The following is a 22,490-nucleotide window of genomic DNA, read 5'->3' as shown; positions in this document are numbered from 1 at the left end:
TTAGATTATTTTCTTAAGTTTTAAAATGCCTTCATATTTAAATATATATATTTATATGCGGTTTTATAACAGTGGACTTCTAGTAAAATTTTATTCTCAGAGAAATTTTAAAGTCTAGAACGGAGACTTCCTGTGATAAAAATCTAGCTACCGGGACTGTTGAACTTGCACTCTGTAAATCTCCGTTCTCGACTGTCGAGGTGAACGAAATTTGTTTCAAGTTATCACATTCTAAGACGCTAAAGAAATCAAACTGGAAACATTATTTAAAAGAATCGCCGACGAGAAGAGTAGGAAAACATTAGTTAACAATACACAAAACACTCAACACACAACCGAGCGTTCCAATAAAGATAAACTTTATCCTACGAGAGTAACAAGCATAAAGCATATCACAATCAACCGATAATAGATTGAATTTTAAAAATAGTCACTATGTATATAATAGATATATTAACAAGTACTCGATAAGTCTAAATATTTATAGTAGTCTAAGTACAAGAGTCTACTCGACATAGTATATAGCTATTATTTAAAGTTGTATATTATCGTAGCTTAAGAGTGCTATAACGGTAGAGAACGACTAAGCAAAAAGCCTTGGTCATCGTGGGCCTGTGATGCAATTGAGCAAGTGGAGGGGGTAAACTAACGTGGTAAACGTAATCTCTACGTTTAGGAATCAAGTCAATTCAATGCTAGAGGGCTTTGTGGCAAAATCAAACACTAAAAAGAAACTTTTGTACATCAGCTATGATCTACACGTCTTGGTAACATTTACAAAACCCTATTGCTTGGATGTCTACTCGTAACTAACTACGGGGTATTTGGTCACGTTTTCGTTTAGTGTGGCAAAGTGAATTGAAATGTATAAGAAACAAATGGGTCAGAAGATATTGATTTTTTCAAAACTTTATCCTGAGTATACCGATTGTTTTTTTCTGCAGAAATTTAAGCCCGTCTCAAATTTGGAATAGATTTTGAAAGGAAAGAACTTATTTGAAACAAGTGTGCACACTAACTTGAAAATCAATACTAAGGTCGTCAACCGTATAGTAAACATATCAAATGAAACAAATAAATAAAACCACATTGATAACAGATCAAACCTAAATGTACCGTAAAATAAAAATGCTAATAAAAATTGTTTTTTTAACTAAACTCTCATTTCTCTCTAATTGTCATAGTTTTAACAGGACTACAAAATATTACTAGAAATTATACATTTTTTACTTTTATACATTTTAAAACCAGAAAATCAAACTACTCCATTACTATTCAATATTGATATTTACAAACTCAAAACCTTCCTACAAATTTTACTCTCAATAAAAATTAATTGGTCAAAATTATATTGCTTAATCGAGCTATTACTTTCATGAGTTAATTGTACAGATTCTCTCTAATTTAAAAGATTTATATCAAAAAGCAATGAAATATGAAAATTCTAGTTCAAATCATTGAGTTTTGTTTGGTTTATGCGTTATCTTTTACGTTATGATTTACCGGTCCTAAAATTGTTTTTAAAAACTGTAAGTAATAACTCCACCAAAATATCTTTTTTAATTATTATTACTACTATAGTTAATTTATTGGCAGTAAAATGTAAAGTTTAAAACATGTTGAATGCAAATCATAGTGGAAAGTTGGAAATCATAAATGTTTAAGATCCTCTCTGTTATTTTTGGCTTTTCTATTATCCAATCCATTAATATTTTTAATAGTTTGTAAATTTCTTTGTCTGCAGTAAATTATGATTTGTACTTAAATTTGAATGGTGACAGAAGCTATTTAAAGCAGGCCACACACGCTCCGGTATACCCTAGGCCGGCCGGAAGGCGCCCGGCCTGCAGGCAAACCCAGAAATTATTCTTACATTTTTGTACTCAACATGAATGAAAAGAACCCTAGAGAAAACGTTGATAACCCATAGTCAATAGTCAATAACAAACATAATGGTTAAGGATTTTCTTTTGGAAAGGTGTAGTGTTCTGCTAGTTTAGCTGAGAAAATTTAATCAATTCGGTGGCATAAATACACAAAAATACACAAAACGATAACGTTAGGTAATATTTCATCCCAGTATACAATTCAATTTTTGTGTGGTCTAGAATCACTTAAACATACAAATAAGAGGTTTATTTATTATTAATTTGTATATCTTGTTTAAATGTTCGTGTATGCGTGGTAAATGTTTTGATAACCTAAACATGAGTGAAGATTGATCTTCGTGACAAGGATTCGAACAAGGCGACACATTCACCGAAACGATCTCCATCCACCCATAGAGGAGGTGTCGTGGGTCACTAGACGGAATCAAGGTAAATAAGCCTCTTCTTTACCAGTATAGTATAAACATTCTTCAAAGTAGATTCATGTATCTACTCCTATACGGTACTCATCGAATCTACTGGTTACGACCTTCTTCTAGGACAAAATATCATAGTCATTATTACATTTTTTAATGTGTCTCTATATTTTAAGACCCTGGACTGCAATTTAATCTGCAACGCTAGCTGAACAACTCCCATTTCCAAACAAAATCAATTTAAAATAAAGCCACTTTTCTTCCAACGGCTAAAAACTTCACGATACGCAAGTTTTTTTAAGCTAGGTGTAACCCCTTGAAAATACTTTACGCTCACTGGTCTGCAATTCCGTGGCAAAGATGAACAAAGCTTTTTATTTCCTTTTGAATCACTATCTTATACTATAGTTTTAAAAAATCGTAACAACAGATCTAAGACTATAAGTCGTCAGCAGAGTTAACATTAAGGTAGAAAGACTGACATGCAGTAAAAAACCATAGACCATAAGGTTAGGCTCGATCTAAGTATATAAACACGTTGTACCACTGGAGTCTATATTGGGAAAACTCGTAAGTTAAAACATGCTGAGAAGAGATGTATCGTGTTATTCTTTTAAATAATCAAATGAAGATGATATGTAAGGTTTGGGCATGGAAGACTTACAATGCCTACTTTTGGTCCAGCTCCGGGGTTTTGTGTGAACACAAGTAGACTATAAAGATTTATGAGAATTGAACCCTCAAATTTATTGTATAAATGATTTATAAAAAATCATCCATCTTTTCATAAACTTAGGTGTTTATAGTATACAATCACACCACAACTAACATCTCATTGTCCTTAGGCCCCACAGTTATTGAAACATTGCTAAATTTTATACATATATTTTTACTCTTCTCTAGAAAATGAATAAATAAATAAATTTTATCTCTTCGTGTTTAGATAGTTAAAAAAGCCTACAAATTAAGTTAAAAACATAAAGTCGCCTACAGTCTTTTGTTTGAAAACTAACTGTAGAAAAGTTTTGATAAAACCATTTAGACTTTATGTGTTTTAAATATTTTTTTATAAGTAGACATACTCATATAATTCAGTTTTTTCTGGATTAAACTTTAAACACAACAATTTTCTTTAATTTATTGAATTTCACTCAAACCACATAATAAGTTTTGTGCAATAAAAAAGTTCCAATATAAAATGGTAAGGTTCAAGGATCATTACAATTTTGATCCAAAAGAAGACATTGTAGTGAAATTGCTATTGCGATGAATGAATGAATGAAAAGTGAAGAAATACTGCAAACTCCATATACAGATGGCAATCTTTTTCAATCACTTTTAACTGACTCTGAATCAAACAGGAGTTTAGTGTTCTAAATGATCTTTAAACTCACTCATATATAAATAGTTTTCAATCAATTTAGTTGTAAAACTGCTCTCTGCACATAGAGTGTACAGTAATCTAGTATATACAGTGCCAAGTGCAGGGTAGGGTGATGCGTTGATCCGACATTTTGTAGCTCGTAAAAATAAAAAATCTTAAATAAACTAAATTTATTTTATGCGTAGCCCTGACGTTTTGGTAATGTAAGTCAGTGACTTTCAATACAGGAAACACAAATGCTTACAAGGGAAAGTAGTCCATACCCTTCAAAATTGTATGAATTCGCTCGGAATTGGTTCTATAAACAATGAAAAAGTTGAGTGGACATTTTATTTCCCACAAAGGTGATTCGTTCAGTCTAAAAGTGTCAGAGTCTTTAACGAAAGAGTAAAACAAGATTTGCTGATTTTAAGAGTAACTGCGACTTTTTTTTTGTGCGTTTGTATGCAGCGCAACTACCACGGGCCAAGTACTGTTCAATTTAAATGCATAATCTCTCTTTCTTCCATCATAGCAACCAATTTGTCATATTTGTGGGGGGGAGGGGGGGGGGGGTTGCCAGAGCTTGCAATGTCGGAACAACGCTTTCCCATCGCAGGGCCAGCAAAGCTGGTCTATCACAAATGTGTGGCCGAAACTATCACTAAAAGCAGAATAAAACATACACAGACCTCGGGTAATAATATTAATTCTAGGCACTTTTAGCATTTATGAATTAAGCCGGTTTAGAAAGCTCGCACAAAATGCGTTATATCTCACCAGATGAAATACTGCAGAGGCTTTAGTTTTTGATAAAATTAGACGTTAACATTTGAACTCAGGCGTTAAATTTGGAACTCGACGTAAACGGTACATACGATTTTAATTATGAATAAGAATGATTTAACTAAGGTAATTTTGTGATGTAACCTTAAAATTTTTTAATTGTTTAGCAAGTGATTAACACTTATTATACATTACCATTTGAATACTGTATAGAAATACATTTCACTGAGTAAATTTAATGAGATACCTACCATTATAATTAATTAAGAAATAATCATAATACTAATACAGCATATTTCAACTTATTGTTGAATGCATTTCTTAAACAAACGCATATGGTACATTTACAGAGAAACCCCGATTGAAAAAATAATTTTACACTTTATTGATACAAAATAATATACCAATGGGAAACACCACTCCAGTACATTTTGTGTGAGCTATTTTGGCTTTTATTTATCGGCTTCTATCTAACCACAACAATTTGGACACCTAAAGTTGGTTAACACTAAAAACAAAAGCCATTGAAACAATAACACATTTTGTGCATGGATGTCACATTAAACTATAACAACACTCAACCAAGAGCACCAACGAAGTATAAGACACAGTCAACCTTTCCAGTAATTTTTTAACCAACAGCCGCTCCTTCCTACTTAAAATTAAATACTTCAAAACAAATTTCCTGATGAAATAATTTTCCAAAGGGTGTAAAACATCGCAAAAGTGGAATAATTTGGCGAGAATATTGGTAACTATTTTAATCCCATATGGCTGACAAATTAGTATTTTCATTCTCAATTACTACAAGTCAAGTTTGGTATGTGTTTGTTGGATTAGGTTTAAGTTGCTGTGATAAAAAAAGCAAGAGGAGAACTCCTATTAAATGTTATAATTTGATGAAAAATGTATGTGTTTTCTCATCGACCTTAAATTTGACAGTGAAAGAAATAAAACGACACAAAAATATACTCTTGCTCATAAACCATTTGAGAATTATAAAAATAAGATAAAAGGTTAAAATTTACAAAACATACTCTACCCCGATTCTGAACGCGCTTGACAGTGTCTTCTACCCACCAGAACAAATATTCAATCGGTAACACTTACAAATAGTAATTGTCGCAGTATAAAATACCTATCCTATAACACCTACGATCTAAGCTATTCCGCAAATAAAAAAACGTCCACTTTGACAAACCGGCCGCTGAATATTGTCCGGTAAATGGATTCAAGCGAACGTTCGGCCGGAGATTCGAAACAAAATATTATTGCTTATGCCTTGGCGACAAGTCCCGCTATACACTTAACTAGATCACTCTATATGTAAAAATAAACAAAGCAATATTAACAGTTTAACAACATTGATATGGAAGTACACAGTAGCAGCGATATCCTCTGAGATCACAGCCTACAAGTAGCCTTTCTCGAGTATTGCTGTAGGCGAATACTGATCCAAGGATGCAGAGAAGCTGGACCGGTCTGGAGCTGCAAGTGAGTGCCTTTCTCTAGGACGCTTTACCACAAAACTGACAACTTGCTACTGAACAGTGAATATTTTTGTCAAAGTTTTTAGAGATGACGACAAGATCACAGACTGTTTTCTGTGCCAAAACATTGCATATTGCATTGTCTTGCGGTCATCTTGACGTTTTCTCCCACGGACACTTCAGAAGATTTTAACTGTGCAGCAGCAAACCTCCAGTGAAAATGATTAGTTTGTTTGAAACATTAATGTTAACTTAGTTCAACTGCATTAACAAGTAAAGTTAAAAACAATACTCTCAACAATAATCAATGATAAAATCCTTTTTCCAATGTCAAACTTAACACACTACCCTACAAAATCACTTGACTTAGCTCAAGACCCCAAGATACTTGGTGTATTATACACTGTTAACGTAGGTATTGTCGATGCTTATACAAATTAACTGTTCATATCGAGGAGCGATTGATCTTCATAGTCTGAGTGTTTAGGATCGGCAAGAAATAAGAGAGAAGTTTCTTTTCATAGTGATCACAAGTTGAGCTTAGAAATTCAAAATAAAAAAGTACCGTGCCGTATTCAGTTTTACAATAATCAAGACGTTTGAAGCTCTGAAAAATATTTTTGTAGACATTTAAAAAAGTGTAAACAAGGAATTGATTTAGTTGAGTGAAGACAACAATTTTGTTTTTTTAATCGAATAAAGGGACATAATTGCTCAGGCGAGAGAATTACCCTTGCCAATCCAAAACCCGGTGAAGTTACACCATCTGGCGTTAGACCTTACGTTATAACACTGTACAGAATTTACAAAACAGCTAGTTCTAGTAAACGTATGCAATTACACTAAAAACAAACTTAGAAAAATGTTAACAAATGCATTTAGGCTCTTATTTTAGACCACATGGTTAACAACTTTTACTTGAATGTTAGGAAAGGTACTGTTTACGAGACATAAACCAAGCTACAATGCAATTATAAAATTATTTTTGCAATGTTCTTTTTTCTGAAAATTTTAAACAAATTTTTGACGGATCTGTTTAGTTGATCTTCATTAGGATTTTAAAATCTACGTATTGGTACTAAAAAATATATATGATTAAAATTACTTGGTGCAGCAATTTATGCAAAAATGTTGTTTTTATTAATTTACTTTTAAAAGTCAAATGTTTTTGGAGGGACGTCCTCAGAAGTGCCAAATCTGTCTAAGAGGTTTAACAGCATCAGGTTTTTCATAAAAAAAAAATATATCTGGTTTATTCAATTTCTCAGATACCTGGATGGATGAGATAGATATAAAAGCTGAACTGAATAGCTTAGGATTTATACTTTCAAATAATCAATCTCTTATTTGTTCAGATATTGACAAATTTCTAGACCTTTAATTGTAATGAAAACCCAAAAATGATTCATTTGTCTAATTATGTATCCTTGTAAGTAATTACTCAATCATTATTATTTGACTAGTGAAAATAGAACATTGCAACGTGAACTTACAAACAATATCATCTATGTATTTCTAAAAAATAAATAAAACTCTATAAAATTAGAACGAAAATGTTGCGTTATTTCCCATGTATTTGTGCGTGCACTCGTTCGGATTGGTCGGTTCGATGACGTTTACACCGGACACGTGAGATGTCCGTACTCGAACAGTAGAGAGACAGCCACAAACACAAAGTAGAGCAAAAACATGGTGAACCCGAGGCTCTTGTTCATCTTCCAGTTGAAGCAAGCGATGGACATGATCACGAACAGTAGCATGAAGAAGAGAATGGCAATGGAACAGACCATTCCCACACTGTTGACCTCCACTGGCTTGCCGTAGATGATTCCATACAGCAACCAAGGCACTGGTAACCTGCAAAAGACAGACCAATTAACGGCCAAAAGGTAATACTAATTAGGTAACCTAAAAAAACACAATTCATAATAGTAACAAAGAAATTGGTAATCTGAAAAGTACTGGTAACCTGCAAAATGCGTTTATTTTAGCAACTGAGGTACCAGTAACCTGCAAAAAATATATCAACCAAAACACAGGAAATCTGCAAAAAACTAATCAAAGCAACAACCAAGGTGCTGGAAGCCCTAAAAAACTGATTATGTAGCAGAAAAGATATAATCCCTAATACCCCCACCACAGCAACCCCGTAGGCTAAGTGAATTACCATTTGCCTGATTGGGTTTTCACTTAAATACTTCGTGAATATGTTTACTGTCATCTTTATTCCCTACGGTAATTTGCTTGAGTTTAAAGAGTTTGCTGCCACAGGGAGGATAAAAAAGATTTTAATATAGTACAATATTAATTGCTTAGTATAAAAAAATTGCCAATTTAACAAATCTAGTTTATTTATTGTAGACAAGTTATCACTGAACATACTGTATAAGTATCTGGAATTCTAAGTAACTTGCAAATAATAGTTCAAAATGTATTAATCTCAACTATAAATTCCAATACTATTAATAACTTTATACATTTAATTTTACTTGAATTTTACGTAAACAATGTACCGTATAATGCTTCAAGGCTATATATATTCGAATTTTATTTTTTGAAAAATTATTATTTTAGCGAATTTCCCTATAGGGAAGTAGCTATTACCGTAGGTGGCACGGTAAGACCTAGACCCGGGACCAATTTACTTTTTCATTTCGATGTCCACAGAGGCCAAAAACACCATTCGTTCAAATTTTTATATATGTATATATATATATATAGACTTATCTAATATATAAAATTCTCGTGTCACAGTGTTTGTCTGCAAACTCCTCCGGAACGACTTCACCGATCGTTATGAAATTTGGTGTGTAAATTCTGTAGGTATGCGAATAGGAAGTAAACTATTTCCCGTTTCGAAATTCTTAAAAGGGCTCCGCCCCAGTGGCTCTGGAGTTTCCCATGTTAACCTTATGAGAAATGGAATTAATGAATCTTAACAGCTGTTTCAATTAAACAAGTTGGTTCTGTTCTATGATGTTCAATAGCATTAAAGTTACAAGGATTACCAACAGGGTGCAGCACTATTATTTCTTTTACATTTATGACAACAGCTAATTTGCAACCAAAAGGTGAGTGAGCGTAGCGAACGAACTTCAACCTGGAAGCGAGTTAGCGTAGCGAACGAGCTAACCTGAAGGCAAGTGAGCGCAGCGAACGAGCTCCAACCTAAAGGTGAGTGAGCGTAGCGAACGAGCTCCAACCCAAAGGTGAGTGAGCGTAGCGAACGAACTTCAACCAGGACGTGATTGAGCGATGCGAACATCTAACCTGAAGGCAAGTGAGCGCAGCGAACGAGCTCCAACCTAAAGGTGAGTGAGCGTAGCGAACGAACTTCAACCAGGACGTGGTTGAGCGATGCGAACGAGATCATCTTGAAAATTAAACGTAACGGTACTTAAATTAAAAATAGTCAAAGGCAAGACAACAGACAACGTCTGCCGGGTTTTCCATCGGTCTGTCTTAGGGGAAACCTATAACTTAGGCGATACGAAGTTCGCCGGGTCAGCTAGTATATATATATATATATATATATATATATATATATATATACGTCCGTGAACGCGATAACTTGAGTAATTTTTGTCCGATTTTGATGAAATTTGGTTTAAAGGTGTAAAGCGGGATAAACTTGAATGAGTTCGCGAACCAGCACGATCGGACCATGGGAACGGGGCTTTACGGGGGGTTTTATGGGGTAAAAATTGGTTTTTCTCACTTTTGACCCTCAAAACACAAAATTTCCCGATTTCTCTTTAGACCTTTTTAAAGAGCTTAAAAAAACAAATAATTTAGTATATAAAAGTATTTTTGTTCGATTATTAGTAACGGAGAAAATTAAAAAAAACTTAAATTTAAAATTCACATGTTATTCTTATGGAGAATATTGTCAAATGTTGTAGTTTGCTTGTTTATGGATATATTTTGATCAAACTTGGCAAATTTATTTATTTTGTACTAAGCTATCAATATTTTACTCAAAAACACACTTTATTAGTTTCCTTGTAGCAGCAAACCTAGGTACTCGTTAAACCTAATGTTATTAAAATATATTTAACTGAATATCAATTCAGACAAATGGAAATTCGCTTAGTCGGCAGGTTTGCTGCGGCGGGGGTATTTTGTATATATTGTGGAAATAAAACTGATTTGATTTGATTGGATTTGACAATCAAGCTTCATAATCTTACGTATTTAATTTCAAAATTATTGTTAAATTTGTGTGGTATTTCTTGTTTTGAGAACAAATGTTTAGTTATTTTGGTTTACTTTATGATTGTCAGCTTCTTGAAGATTGTAGATTCTTAAACCCGATGTACATTTCGCCGATTGAGGTATCCTCAGAAGCAGAGTTTGTATTCACATAACTTAAAAACATTAAAAAAACTCTCTTACCATCCAAGAAGTCGGGACCACGTAAGTTTGCAGTTGGTGGCAGCCAATCACAAGACAAGGCCAATGCGACGTTGCCACATCGCCAATGACAACACAAATTAAAATATACAAAGTAATATTTTCAAATCAGCTGTTATTATTAGATTTGGCAACACCACACTGTTCTCATTGGTTCATTCAAAACCATATGGTAAATAGGCTCCTCCCTCAACTGCAAACTTATGTGGTCCCGACAATAATTCTTGTGTAAGAACTTGTTGTCAGCAAAATTACTGAAAATCTTAACCAAGGCTGAAGAAAACTTCTTGCTATGTAATAGGTTATACCATACATAATCTAAAGTTACACACCCGACTGTGACATCAAAGATATTGCTGCCAACCGAAGACGATACTGCCATGTCGCCAAACCCCTTCCTGGCGACAATCACGCTGGTGATGAGGTCGGGGATGGAAGTACCGGCCGCAAGGAACGTCAGACCCATAACCTGCGAGCAACAAAACATGAATCTGTTACAAACAATAGACTGTGTTAATATAACAAATTTAGCTTTAAGGCCTTCATTATGGCTTGACAGTAAAACTGACAGCAAAATATGTCTGTGGCTTTCCTCTTAAAGTTTCAGAGAAGTTTTCAAAATGTTGGGCAACCGTACTTATGCATTTACATGTTTCAACCAGTCATCAAAGAGCAGCACGGATTTAGACTTCTACAGAACGATGCCAATGGCAGTAAATACACTCATTTAAGTAAAAGGTAAAATTAATGGCCGTAAAATGCCTGATTTGAGGTGCAACTTCTCAAAGAATTATCCCATTCACTATCATTACGAGTTGATGGTGACGCGACGTATGTGCATATTTTAACAAAAAATGAGTAAAGGAGGAGTGGATTGTGGTAATAGATTTGTTACTGACTCAGCTGTTTCATTAGTCAGGGCCTTATTAAAAGCCCAATGATCAAGATATCATCCACTTCCACCTGGAGTTGTCCACCATACCTCATTGACAAGGAATTCATACTTCAATCCACAGCAATGCCTCCTCGCTGAAGATAAGCCTTCGACATACATCAGACCTAGCACTATACTTTGCACTAATAAGATTGGTCAACCAAACACACAAGCGTAGTTGTTAACTGAAGCACATTTTAAGTATAGCCTTCAGGAGTTTTTGTTGAGTTATCGATATTTCATTGACTAATATGGTTATACTCACTTTGATATATTTTAAGTAATAGGCCTAGTTTAGTTATGTCCCTTTAGTGGACTTAACAGCTCAAAGTGTTAAACATAAACAATTAAAAATTTTGATAAAACCTTAGAATAATGTGTTTTGATGCTTACTTATAAAATTATCTTTTTCTTATCTATCAAACATTAACACTATTGGCTCCATCAAAGTAGGTTAACCTGGCACTATAAATTTCAATTTAAAATAGCGCAATAATAGTATATCCTTCAAAATCAAAACGCTAACCACCATATATAGACCTACCCATATAGACGGTGGCAGTTCCAAGGGGGGGGGGGGGCAAATCCACCTATTGGACCCTGGAAATATAATTTTAAACACACTTTTCGTCATAAAAACGTTACGGAGGTTTTTGGTCGTAGTTCATGACGTTAAAAATAACCTTAAAATACATCAAGTTTCTTTAAAAATAGCAAATTGAAGAACACCCCAAGACAATACCACCCTCCTGAAGTAGAAAAACTCCCCCCCCCCTTTGACAATGTCTTAGAACCACCACTGCGATAGATCATAGGTTTTAATCTTTAAACCTAAAAATCTAAAAATTTATTCAATCTATAAATCTATAAAGTAGAGTGTGCAGAATAATTAGGCGTTAAGCCAGTTAAGCCGTTTTGTTATTAGCTATTTGCCTGACCTCAGGTGGTATACGGATGGTGTCCCCAGCTACATTGGCCCACCACACCATCAAATAGCTGTAGGCGGCGATCCAAGCGATGCTGCCGAGGAATGTGATAGGAAACCATTTCTTGCCTAGAAACACAACAGTACTGAATTATTTTATTGTTTAAATAATACAAACGTAATTACCTTACAAGTACGGCCCCATAAATGTGTCCAACAGTGCTTGATTTGAGGGGCCACACAGTAGAACGATGTTCTGGGATCTTGCAATATTTTTGATGTTTTAAAATATGCTGGTAAAATTCTGAAAAAAATATCGAAACAATTACCGATGATGTGAATTGTTTTTCTGCTGAATGTGTTGTAACAACAAATTGTCTACAGGAGGGAATTGGAGGAATTTTGGAGAATGAAGAAAAAGAGAAGCTCTGGTTGGGTACTTCAAAGTCTAGAAATAATTACTGGTATACAACAATCCAGTGTTGCGAATTGCATACAGTAGAGTCTACACAATTGGGAATTTTAATCTGTGATAAAAATACCGAGAATTTGAATAAATAATATATTTAGTTAAAACACAGCTCTCTAACACAACATAGCTCTGAATGTATGTTTTAAAGTGAAGAATTCCTTTCGTAGATTTGTGTTAGGGAAATTGAGCCTTGAGTTTTTTTTTTAGAAATTGGTCCTGTTCATGGTCACAGTGCTACAAGTGTCCCCATGTAAAATCAGCTGATTTCCAAGCTCCCAAGCACATCACATGTGCCTGTAACAGTAACTTTCAAATACCCGCACCGCAGCAAACCTGCAGACTAAGCGCGAATTCGTCTGATTTGAATTTCACTTGTATATTTCCTTAAAAATGTCACATTTATTCCCTCGTCTTTAAATAACAATACGATCGAGGGGTACTTAGGGGTTTTCAGTAAATGTTAATAGTAGGCCTACAGTAGAAAATAAATAAATTTGCCAAATTTAACCAAAATATATCACAAAAAAGCTAACTAAAAAAATTTAACTACAGTATTGTCCACAATGATCATGGAAATTTAAAGTTTAGATAATTTTTTTGAAATTTTGTCTTTAACCATTAAGCGTACACATACATAATTACACTTCAATATACTAAGCGATTTCCTTTTAAGCTCTTAAAAATGGTTTAGAAGCTTTGCAAAATCTTTTGTTTTGAGGGTGAAAACTGGAAAATTTCCATTTTAACCCCATAAAAACTCGGTTTTCTTGTTTAGATCATGCTGGTTCGGGAATTCGTTCAAATAAACTCAGGTTTACATATTTGCATCAAATTTAATCAAAATCCGATAATTTTTTATAAAGTTATCACACTAACGGAATTTGTATATACAGGGTTAGTAAAAAGTGTGGAGACCCCCTGTTATTTTTTTTAACGGCCCTTACTAGAAAAACTAAACTTGGCACACCTTTATGGCATGTTATGAAGTACTTTTTGGGCATAACCGTCCTTTGGTGTACATCCCCAAAATTGGGGATTTTGGGGAAAACTCAAAAATCTCAAACACAAAGCCCTATCGAGTTACCCCTCATTTTGAAGGTCCTCGTAAAAGAAAACCAAAAACGCAAACTAGAGGTCTTTATCTCAATCCAGTAAAAAATGGCAGCCAATTGAAATTCTCAGAAGTTGAATTTAACTTGCAGCTTTCCATGTCTGGAAATCCCCTGTAAATTTTGTAGCGGCTCACACTAGGAAAACTAAACTCTACACACCTCTTTGGCGAGTTATGAAGTACTTTTTAAGCCTAATAGCCACTTGCTTACCAAACCCAAAATGGGGGATTTTGGGGGAAACTCAAAAGTTTTAAATGATAAGCCCCATCAAGTGACCCCTCATTTTGAAGGTCCTGGTAAAAGAAAACTAACAACGCAAACTAGAGGTTTCTATCTCAATCCAGTAAAAAATGGAAGCTGATTGAAATCTTTTGAAATTGGAAATAACTTGCAATTGTATATTCAATTGGCTGCCATATTTTACTGTATTAAGATAGAGACCTATAGTTTGCGTTGTTAGTTTTCTTTTATTATGACCTTCAAAATGAGGGGTCACTCAATGGGGCTTATCATTTAAAATTTTTGAGTTTCCCCCAAAATACCCCATTTTGGGTTTAAGAACTTATGAGAATTTCAATTGGCTGCCATTTTGTACTGAACTGAGATAGCGACCTCTAGTTTGCGTTGTTGGTTTTCTTTTACCATGACCTTCAAAATGAGGGGGTCACTCGATGGGTCTTTGTATTTGAAATGTTTGAGTTTTCCCCAAAATCCCCCATTTTGGGGATGAACACCAAGTGGCCGTTATGCCCAAAAAGTACTTCATAACATGCCATAATGGTGTGCCGAGTTTAGTTTTTCTAGTATGGGCCGTTAAAAAAATAACAGGGGGTCTCCACACTTTTTACTAACCCTGTATATGAATTTGAATGGATTGTGTTTTTGGCCCCTGGGGACCTCAAAACAAAAAAGTAATTAGGTCCAGGGTCCAGGTCTTTAATAGGTAATAGCACAGACAATGGAATAAACCTTAAAGTATTATATTGTCTGGGGTAATAGCTTATTTCCGTTTATGGGCAATTCGCTAAAACTTAAATATTTACATTCATCCATCAAAGGCGAATAACAGTCATAAGGACGCCATCGACTGAAAGAAGCTTTAGCCATAACTCTGAGTATGTGGACAAACCATTCTCATATTGACTTTGGACGCAAAAGGCAAACTCGTATTCGTAAGATGTATGATAATTCTTATTGGTTTGTTGATGAGGACTGAATATACCTCTCTTTTGTTCACGTTAATCTTACGTTATGGTTTGGCTATAATACTAGAGGAAAAACAGTAATTTACAAAAACGAGTAGATTGTTTAATTGTAATGTTATAATTTTGATGTCAGTAAAATGAACTAAAAAGACATCACTGCCTTTAAGGGTTATACTGGACGAAGAGACTACCTTTATTCAAAAACATGCAAATTTATCTTATAGTGTTCTATACGAACAGAACATTCCTACAGATTATTGTACGAGTAGATCCAACAGCTACTTCAGTATCCTGAGACTTAAAGGATTTTCCAGAGATGTATCTACAGAGTGTAAGGATGGATCCAATGTTTATTTCCCCTGAGTCTTTACGTGGAGGGTATCTTACTGTAAGACCCTTCATACACATAACTTGCAGAGCAGTTCGTGAACTTTGGCTTTTCCTAATTTATGGATAGCATGAAGTTAAATACTAGGGTTTACTTTTTAATACAACTATATTAAAAAATTATTTTCACGATTTTGATAAAAATGTAGTATGTTGTAATAATGTAGTACCTTAAATTCAGAACAAAATTTTACAAATTCAATTTCCGTAAAAACTACGGTTCAATTTAAAAAAATGCAACCTCAATTTCTGAAATAATTACGGTTATTGCATCTTTTGACATTTTCCTTGTAATAGTTACTTAGTTATCCCCACCGTTTACCCATGACAAAGGCTGTTGCCAAGCTAATGGGAGAAAGTATGTCACAGATTAGGGATACCGTTCTTTTATTCAAAGAAACATGCCAGTGTTGTTGAATGAGCTATTCACAGAATATGAGTTTTAGTCTATAAGTTTCTATTAATTTCTTTAATTTCTGTTGTATTGTAACTTATGTTATTTTTCCATAAACCCCTTGAAAAACAAAAAAAATCGTATTTTGGATGTGTTATAGTCCTTAATTAAAAAAATACAACCCCAATTGCTGAAATAATTACAGTTCAAAAGTTATTGCATCTTATGGCATTTTCCTTATAATAAGTACTCCCACCGCTTACCCATGACAAAGGTTGTTACCAAGCTAATGGGAGAAGGTATGTCACAGATGGGTGATACCGTTCATTTTATTCAAAACAAACATGCCATGTTGTTGAATGAGCTATTCACAGAATAAGAGTTACAGTCTATAAGTTTCTATTCCTTTCTTTAATTTCTGTTGTATTGTAACTTATGTAATTTTCCATAAACCCCTTAAAAAGCAAAAAATCTTATTTTGGATGTGTTATAGTCCTTAATTAAAAAAATACAACCCCAATGGCTGAAATAATTACGGTTTAAAGGTTATTGCATCTTTTGACATTTTCCTTGTAATAGTTACTTAGTTATTCCCACCGTTTACCCATGAAAAAAGTTGTTGCCAAGCTAATGGGAGAAAGTATGTCACAGATTAGGGATACCGTTCTTTTATTCAAAGAAACATGCCAGTGTTGTTGAATGAGCTATTCACAGAATATGAGTTACAGTCTATAAGTTTCTATTCCTTTCTTTAATTTCTGTTGTATTGTAACTTATGTTATTTTTCCATAAACCCCTTAAAAAGCAAAAAAATCTTATTTTGGATGTGTTATAGTCCTTAATTAAAAAAATACAACCCCAATTGCTGAAATAATTACAGTTCAAAAGTTGTTGCATCTTTTGGAATTTTCCTTATAATAATTACTCCCACCGTTTACCCATGACAAAGGTTGTTGCCAAGCTAATGGGAGAAAGTATGTCACAGATTAGGGATACCGTTCTTTTATTCAAAGAAACATGCCAGTGTTGTTGAATGAGCTATTCACAGAATATGAGTCACGACTAGATACCAACCATAGTAAAAGTTAACCAAATAAAAGTCAGAAAAAATCATGGCATCTGTATTTGTTTAAAAATAGTTAATTAGATTAAATTAATGTTTCTTATGAGTCTTGGAAAATCTTAACACTGTGTTTCCCTTTAATTGAGCGCTTTAAACAAGCATTTAGAACTTGGATGACTAATTTCTAGCTATTGTAGTTTAATGCACATCTTGAACTAGATACTTATTGATACACATTGATGTTCTTAGTCATAAAAAAAGAAACGACACTAAACAATAGTGATGGCCAATTCAAATAAACAATAGTCAATTCGAAAAAAATTCAAAAATTACAATTTTCTGATTCATAATTTTAAACCAAGAACACGCTGTCTGCCTCAGCTTCGCGAAAGGTGCAATGCGTGAACAAAGAGTTCTGAGAATCAGAAATGCACACTATGAGCCCATCAAGAAATACAAGTAATATAATGTAAGCCACAATTCCATAACATTTCTCCACTAGACCTAAAAAAAAAAATAATTAAAGAGGGAGTTTAAGTATTGTCTATATATTAATAGACAAGCATGTTTCTTTTTAAAAAAAATTCTCAGCTCGTGTGCATCGCAGGGAAAATCTATACATACTGTTAGAAAGATATTTTCCTGTAGATGTTCGGAATCCCTTTATAAATTTAAATAGGCTAAAAAAGCACAGCAATTTTAAAAAGTTTAATATGGGCCTTATGGGTTGCCATGCTGGTGACGAAATAACAACTAAATATAAACAGAAAATCAAAACAAATGGAAGAAATTCCAATCACATGTTTTATTTAAAGCGTGGGGTTCAAATATACAAGTCCGTACACTACATATTTTGGTCGAGTTTTCGACCACTGGAAGACTTCTACTGTAGACTTAAAACACAGGAATCTTACTAACAGGTAAAGAAGCTCAAAATCAGTACAATTATTATGGATATTATTATACACGATGGTTGAATCACAAAAATAAAATGAAATAGTTTCTGTAAAACTGAGTTAAAAAATGATATAAATGCAGAATATTACATTGTTATGGTTTGTGTTTTACCTATACATTAATTGACAATAGTTAAACCACCAGAAAACCGACGTGTGCGTGTGGTAATAATAGCGGTTATCAATTTTAATACTATTCCATCTACAAAAAAAGAACTGTATTTTTTTATATTTCCTACAACCTCACTCCTTACAGAAGGCTATTTGAGAAAAGTGTAAAGCAAAGAACGATAACTCCCACAAGAACATTTAACTTTAATCTCCAATTCGCCTGCTTTACAATTCAAAACTTAGTTTCATACTTTTACAACCAACCTTCCCTTTTGTTTAGACTCTTGCTAGAACTATAAAATTATTTCATCAATTGAGTAAAACTCTACCAAGATCAAAAATGTAACTAAAAACATTCAGGCAATGTGAGTATATTAATTGCGCTCTTACAACCATTGGCAAATTCCCGGGATTCATAATTTATGTAATACATAACTGAGAAATAAACAAAATGGTGAAATGGAGATAAAATGATTAAAGGAACTAGGGCTAGTGATTCCACCGACATACACATTTAATTTTAATATCATCAATAGTCAATACTTGACCTCTTTTGCACTTTAATTTTTATTCCTCCAAGGAGTTTTATACATTTGGTAGTGCACAATACACCAAATGTCAAAATAAAATATGATAAAACAAAATATTTTCCAGACACTCTAGCTTCTACTTTATTTATACCAGACGTCAGACATTCACCTAGCCCACAGATCAGTTTCTGAAAATGAATTTAAACTGGTAAAACAAGAGAAGGGGACTAAGAGTGGGTTCATCAGAAAGGCAATTTAACGAGTCTAATTTGTTTCGGATAAACCAAACCTGACTAACAGCTGAGGTTGAGATTTATGGTTTTAAGCAACTTGAGGAGAGAATTGGTATCATTAAAATTCAAGCATAACAACCGGATTTGATCAAGTTTTCGCTGGCTTTATATAAGTATGTAAACTGTTACCTGTACCTGTTTCGCCATGTTGGCATCCTTGCATGTGGTAACCGTATGTTTAAATTCATTAAAACTGCCAAGAGGAATCTTGAACAATGAAATAAATTTAAATGGTTGCCAAATATGTCGAATGGCAGCAAGAGTGCTGACAGAGATTTTTGCAGGGGGCGACCTACAGCCGGGGTTTGCAGGTCCCCGGGTCACGCCAGGCCAAAAACTGGTTCAAGAGATCGATTTGGGCCTGAAAAAATTTTAAGGCAAGCTCGGGTTGATTTATTTAGATTAGAAGTTCGACAATGGCTTTATTTTCGATCAGAGCTTTTGCCCTCCCAATTAAATATAACGTCTGCAATGAAGATTGCGGAAATGAAAATTCATTATCCCCTTACGATTGTGGGAGGCAAGGATGTATTCCCCACGAACGACGAAGATTATAACCATTTCATCGCGTTCATAGGAATGTTCACAATTCTGTTGCGATTGAAAGAGATGATGACAATTTCACTAGAACCGCATGGGACACTTAAAATTTCTCCACGCCCACAGCAGACGTTCACTAATATTTCGTTGCGATCACGGAAGAAGGTGATTATGACTCCACGACCGCAGAAGATGTTCATGACCCCACCGTGTTTGAAGAAGAGATTCTCGATTTCACAGGGATTGCAGCTGCTGCTCACTATTTCACTGCGAACATAGGAGCTGTTTGCGAATTTGCCTTGACCTCAGGAGGTAATGTACAACTAGTGTAACTATAAACCTGTAGTAGTTCACAACGATTTATATTTGAGAAATTTAGACATTTTAAAAGAAATTCAATCTTTCCCCGACACGGTTTTAGCCTAGTGACCTAAATGTCAACATTTATCCAGACGATAAACCCGATGATGAAAACTCAACCCGAAAAAAAAAAACTAGTCTGGCCTGCACACTTTCATGTTATTGGGGACTTTTGGAAAGAGAGAACTTTGTGAGTCTCCCTTGAAAATCTTTTGAACATAAGGACTGAAAAACGAGGCAAATGTATTATTTTTTATGTTGCACACACAATCTAGTTTGGTCACTCATATTTCCTCTGAGAATATTCCTACATTATATAGACTAACAGCAAATTTTGTTATCTTTTCCGCTCCAGAGGGTACCATGACCCTGCTTCTCTTCTGGTGGGACCCATTATTGACAGCAATTATTCATTAAAACCTATAAACAGCACTCAAACTATGTAGCACAGAAAGTTATCAAGGGTAAACTTACCCTTAGGTGTCCTTGTGTCTGGCAGCGTGAGCCACAGAGGGAATATAATGGGAGCCACTAGCATGTAGGTGAGTCTTTTACGCCCCGTGTCTGGCCAAGACATGTCCAGTGGCTCATTGCCATCCTCGTCATCATCCTGTAACATACAACAATCACTATAGTGTCTTGAGTCTATCTGTGTGAGCCACAGTGTGTATACAATGGGAGCCACCAGCATGTAGGTGAGTCTTTTACGCCCCGTGTCTGGCCAAGACATGTCCAGTGGCTCATTGCCATCCTCGTCATCATCCTGTAACATACAACAATCACTAGAGTGTCCTGGTGTCTAGCTGTGTGAGCCACAGTGTGTATACAATGGGAGCCACCAGCATGTAGGTGAGTCTTTTACGCCCCGTGTCTGGCCAAGACATGTCCAGTGGCTCATTGCCATCCTCGTCATCATCCTGTAACATACAACAATCACTAGAGTGTCCTGGTGTCTAGCTGTGTGAGCCACAGTGTGTATACAATGGGAGCCACTAGCATGTAGGTGAGTCTCTTACGGCCCGTGTCTGGCCAAGACATGTCCAGTGGCTCATTGCCATCCTCGTCATCATCCTGTAACATACAACAATCACTAGAGTGTCCTGGTGTCTAGCTGTGTGAGCCACAGTGTGTATACAATGGGAGCCACCAGCATGTAGGTGAGTCTTTTACGCCCCGTGTCTGGCCAAGACATGTCCAGTGGCTCATTGCCATCCTCGTCATCATCCTGTAACATACAACAATCACTAGAGTGTCCTGGTGTCTAGCTGTGTGAGCCACAGTGTGTATACAATGGGAGCCACTAGCATGTAGGTAAGTCTTTTACGCCCCGTGTCTGGCCAAGACATGTCCAGTGGCTCATTGCCATCCTCGTCATCATCCTGTAACATACAACAATAACTAGAGTGTCCAGAGTCTATCTGTGTGGGCCACAGTGTGTATACAATGGGAGCCACTAGCATGTAGGTGAGTCACTTTTACGACCCGATGTATGTGAGTCGAATGTCTCTGTTGGTAACTATTTTTTGAAAATTTGACTTCTAGACTGTGTTTTCTATAAACGGTACGTCCAGAGTGCACGCCGATTCAAATTCATATTTTCGGCGGCAGGAATGGCACTTGCCATTCAAATGGAAGTGGTCATAGTGGCTGCCGATTTCCAAGCCCGCACGCAGGCACCTGCTTACCGGATGCACAATTTGTTTTTCAGGATTAATTTTGCCAACAGTGTCATTTAGAGGCTTCTGATTGACTATAATGAAGGTTTAGTAAGTGAAAAATTATTTTTGTTCATAGAATAAAATTACAAATGCCTCAAATTCAATTTTATATTTTTTATTATGAAATTAAACCGTCATAACCTAACCAAACCAACCAAACGTGCTGACAATGAAAAAATCTAATGAAGGTTTATTAATCGAAAAAATAGTTCTGTTCATAAAATAAAATTATAAATGCCTCAAATCCTATTTTATATTTTTTTTATTATAAAATTAAACTATAGTAACCTAACCAAACTAACCAGACTTGCTATAATAATGAAAAATCAAATGAAGGTTCAACCGAAAAAAATATTTCGGTTTATAAAATAAAACTATAAATGGGTCAAATTCAATTTCATAATGGTTTAATTATAAAATTAAACCGTCATAACCTAACCAAACCAACCAAACTTGTTGATAATGAAAAAAATCAAATTATAAACAACTAGTGCTACGGGTGAGATTCGAACCCGGGTTCTTCGGATCATCAGCCCAGCACTCTTCCACTACACCACTGAGGCCGTTGGCAACAACCGTATCGTCGCGGTAATGATGTTCCCTTAGCCAATCAGAAGCCTCAAAATAATACTGTAGGCAACACTAATCCTGAAATAAAAATTCAGCTTACCGCACAGAGCTCTCCTTGGCTCTTTGTGCCCTAAATTATGTTTAAATTTTTTCCCTAATTCGCTAGGCACTAACCCGGGGATATTTTCCACATTACTTCAGGCTAGACCTAGGAGTTGCGGCATTATCACTTAGATAAAATACATTGGTGATTTGGCGGGATTTGAACCCAGGGCCTCAGGGACAGAAGTCCCGCGCTTTTACCACTAGACCAATTCGTTCCTTAATGTTTAAATAGGAGGCCTTATTGATACAACAATATTGTAAAAATGAATGCATTGTCAGGGCTATACGAATTTGTTTTATTGTTTGGATTTATTTTCTAAATCGCACCAATAAAACACAACCTATATTTATTATTTATGGTACTTAAAGATTGTTTGTTTAGGTATTGAATGAAACTTGCTAATTTTCTATTAACAAAATACACTGAGTTTATGCAATAAATACAAAACTTATTGTAA

General features: G+C 34.9%; 1 protein-coding gene across 1 annotated transcript in view; it reads right to left on the bottom strand.

The window, feature by feature from the left end:
- Positions 1 to 3,320: 3,320 nt before the first annotated feature.
- The window catches only part of LOC128996195 (sodium/potassium/calcium exchanger Nckx30C-like), a 204,626-nt gene continuing 185,456 nt past the window's right edge, over positions 3,321 to 22,490 (bottom strand). Inside the window, exons 5-8 of the mRNA XM_054421334.1 lie at positions 20,114 to 20,249; positions 12,230 to 12,345; positions 10,690 to 10,826; positions 3,321 to 7,801 (exon numbers count right to left, since the gene is read on the bottom strand). Of these exons, the coding sequence (XP_054277309.1) occupies positions 7,561 to 7,801; positions 10,690 to 10,826; positions 12,230 to 12,345; positions 20,114 to 20,249 (630 nt within the window). The 3' untranslated portion in view covers positions 3,321 to 7,560. The remainder of the gene's footprint in view (positions 7,802 to 10,689; positions 10,827 to 12,229; positions 12,346 to 20,113; positions 20,250 to 22,490) is intronic.

Source organism: Macrosteles quadrilineatus, unplaced genomic scaffold (assembly GCF_028750875.1).
Source record: "Macrosteles quadrilineatus isolate MER2022 unplaced genomic scaffold, UCM_ALF_1.0 Scaffold_6__1_contigs__length_79288215, whole genome shotgun sequence".
Lineage (NCBI taxonomy): Eukaryota > Metazoa > Arthropoda > Insecta > Hemiptera > Cicadellidae > Macrosteles > Macrosteles quadrilineatus.
This window is presented reverse-complemented; position numbering and strand designations above follow the sequence as displayed.